This window comes from Limulus polyphemus, unplaced genomic scaffold, assembly GCF_000517525.1.
Source record: "Limulus polyphemus unplaced genomic scaffold, Limulus_polyphemus-2.1.2 Scaffold133, whole genome shotgun sequence".
Taxonomy (NCBI): domain Eukaryota; kingdom Metazoa; phylum Arthropoda; class Merostomata; order Xiphosura; family Limulidae; genus Limulus; species Limulus polyphemus.
The window spans coordinates 755,555-757,301 of record NW_013665743.1 but is presented as its reverse complement, the minus strand read 5'-3'; the positions used below and the strand labels follow the sequence as shown (position 1 = coordinate 757,301).

General features: G+C 33.8%; 1 protein-coding gene across 1 annotated transcript in view; it reads left to right on the top strand.

Moving 5' to 3' along the window:
• Nucleotides 1-238: 238 nt before the first annotated feature.
• The window catches only part of LOC106473710 (transmembrane protein 214-like), a 51,242-nt gene continuing 49,733 nt past the window's right edge, over nucleotides 239-1,747 (top strand). The window contains exon 1 of the mRNA XM_013934392.1: nucleotides 239-374. Coding sequence (XP_013789846.1) covers nucleotides 239-374 — 136 coding nt within the window. The remainder of the gene's footprint in view (nucleotides 375-1,747) is intronic.

The window sequence follows — 1,747 nt, the reverse complement described above, 5'->3', positions numbered from 1 at the left end:
ACGTGATAACTTTTCACTCAAACGCCATGGTACTAATTGAAAGAAAACCACAATGAGTAAAACACACTTTGTATTTAAAGATAATTATTATTATTTATTTACGTGTTTGTTTGTTACACTAATTGTAACTTTAATAAATAATTGTACTCTTCAGATGTCAATAGGTGGCACTAAAGTGTGCTGACGTGAGCAAGCTGATTAAAGTTTCACCGTATTTCAACGTTATCATTTCGGTACCATGTCTTCTGCTGGTAAATGGGAAGTTGTTAAATCTGGTAAACATAAAAATGCTTCTAATCAACCTGGTTTCGGTAAACCAGGCAAAAATCAAAAGAAGAAGGGAATAGAAAACATGCCTAAAATTGACCAGAATCGTAAGTAATCTGGGAATGTGACTATATTTGTTAAAATAAGTTGATTTCTTTTGTGTGCAAATTTTGGTTAAAATTTAATTATACGAATTGCCTACACTGCTACAGCTGATCAAATTGGACCTAGTAAGCTTACAAAAATTCATTGATCTGCATGGCTTAGATTTATAATGTTTTTTAGCTCAAACTGTTTTAAGAAACCTGGCAGCTGCTGCTGTTTGAAACTTAGTGGAACACATAGTCTTGCCCTTAATTATACTAATAGTATTAGTGATAGTCACCCTGTTGTTAGCAATTCAATACTTATCTACGTATTTGTATTTTAAAACCCAAATAATGAATGAAAAAGGCATACATAACATTGAACTTTGAAGTGCTTTACATGTTCAGTCAATGGGCCATTTGGTCCTTCAAGGCTATTCCTGCCACATTTCCCCCTCCAAAAATACAAATAAAAATTAAGCCAGTCCTTCCTAATTCACCTCTGAAACTATTAAGATATTGACTTCCATTACCAGTGATGGTGACTCATCCCATAAGTGATCACTCTTGGAAACAAAGTTAAAACTGCATTAACTAGGGCCATTTCTTTATTTTAATATATTAAACTTGTGTCCTCTCATCCTGTTGGCTTCAGAATTCAGCACACATACATACACACAAAATCGGAAGCCCTTATGTTGCTGATTCTCCAAATAATCTTGCAAATAATATAACTTCCAGTCAGAGCAAGCTATGTATTTAGGTAAAAACTAAAAATCAATCAACACACCTCTTAATCTTCTTTTCCCAAGAAGAAATAAAAGATCCTTACCTATTCCCTAATAACCCTTCCATTCATGGAAGGCCTGGCATGAATTAGTGGTTAGGGCATTCAATTTGCAATACAAGGGTCATGGGTTCAATTCCTTACATTGAATATGCTTGACTTTTTATATGTGGGGGCTTTATAATGTGACAAATCAATCACACTTTTCATTAGTAAAGAGTAATCCAAGCATTGACTATGGGTGGTGTTGACCAGATACCTTCCCTTTAGTCTTCTGTCTCTTCTAAATTAGGGATGGCTACACAGATAGCCCTCAAGTAGCTTTGTGTGAAATTCAAGAAACAAACAAATCATCCTTGGTGTCAAGTAATAGCTTTTTTTTCTGAACTTTTAATAATACATCAATATTCTTTTTAGGAATGGAGACCAGAACTGTATGCAACATTTGAAGTGTGGCTTAACTAGTGATTTATTTAGAGGGATTACTACTTTTGACTTGTTGGAATTATTATGCCTGTAATACATCATACTACGGTAAGAGTTCCATATGGCACCCCCACTCAATTTAAAAAAAAATTCATCAAAGTAATATTTATGTATTAATAAG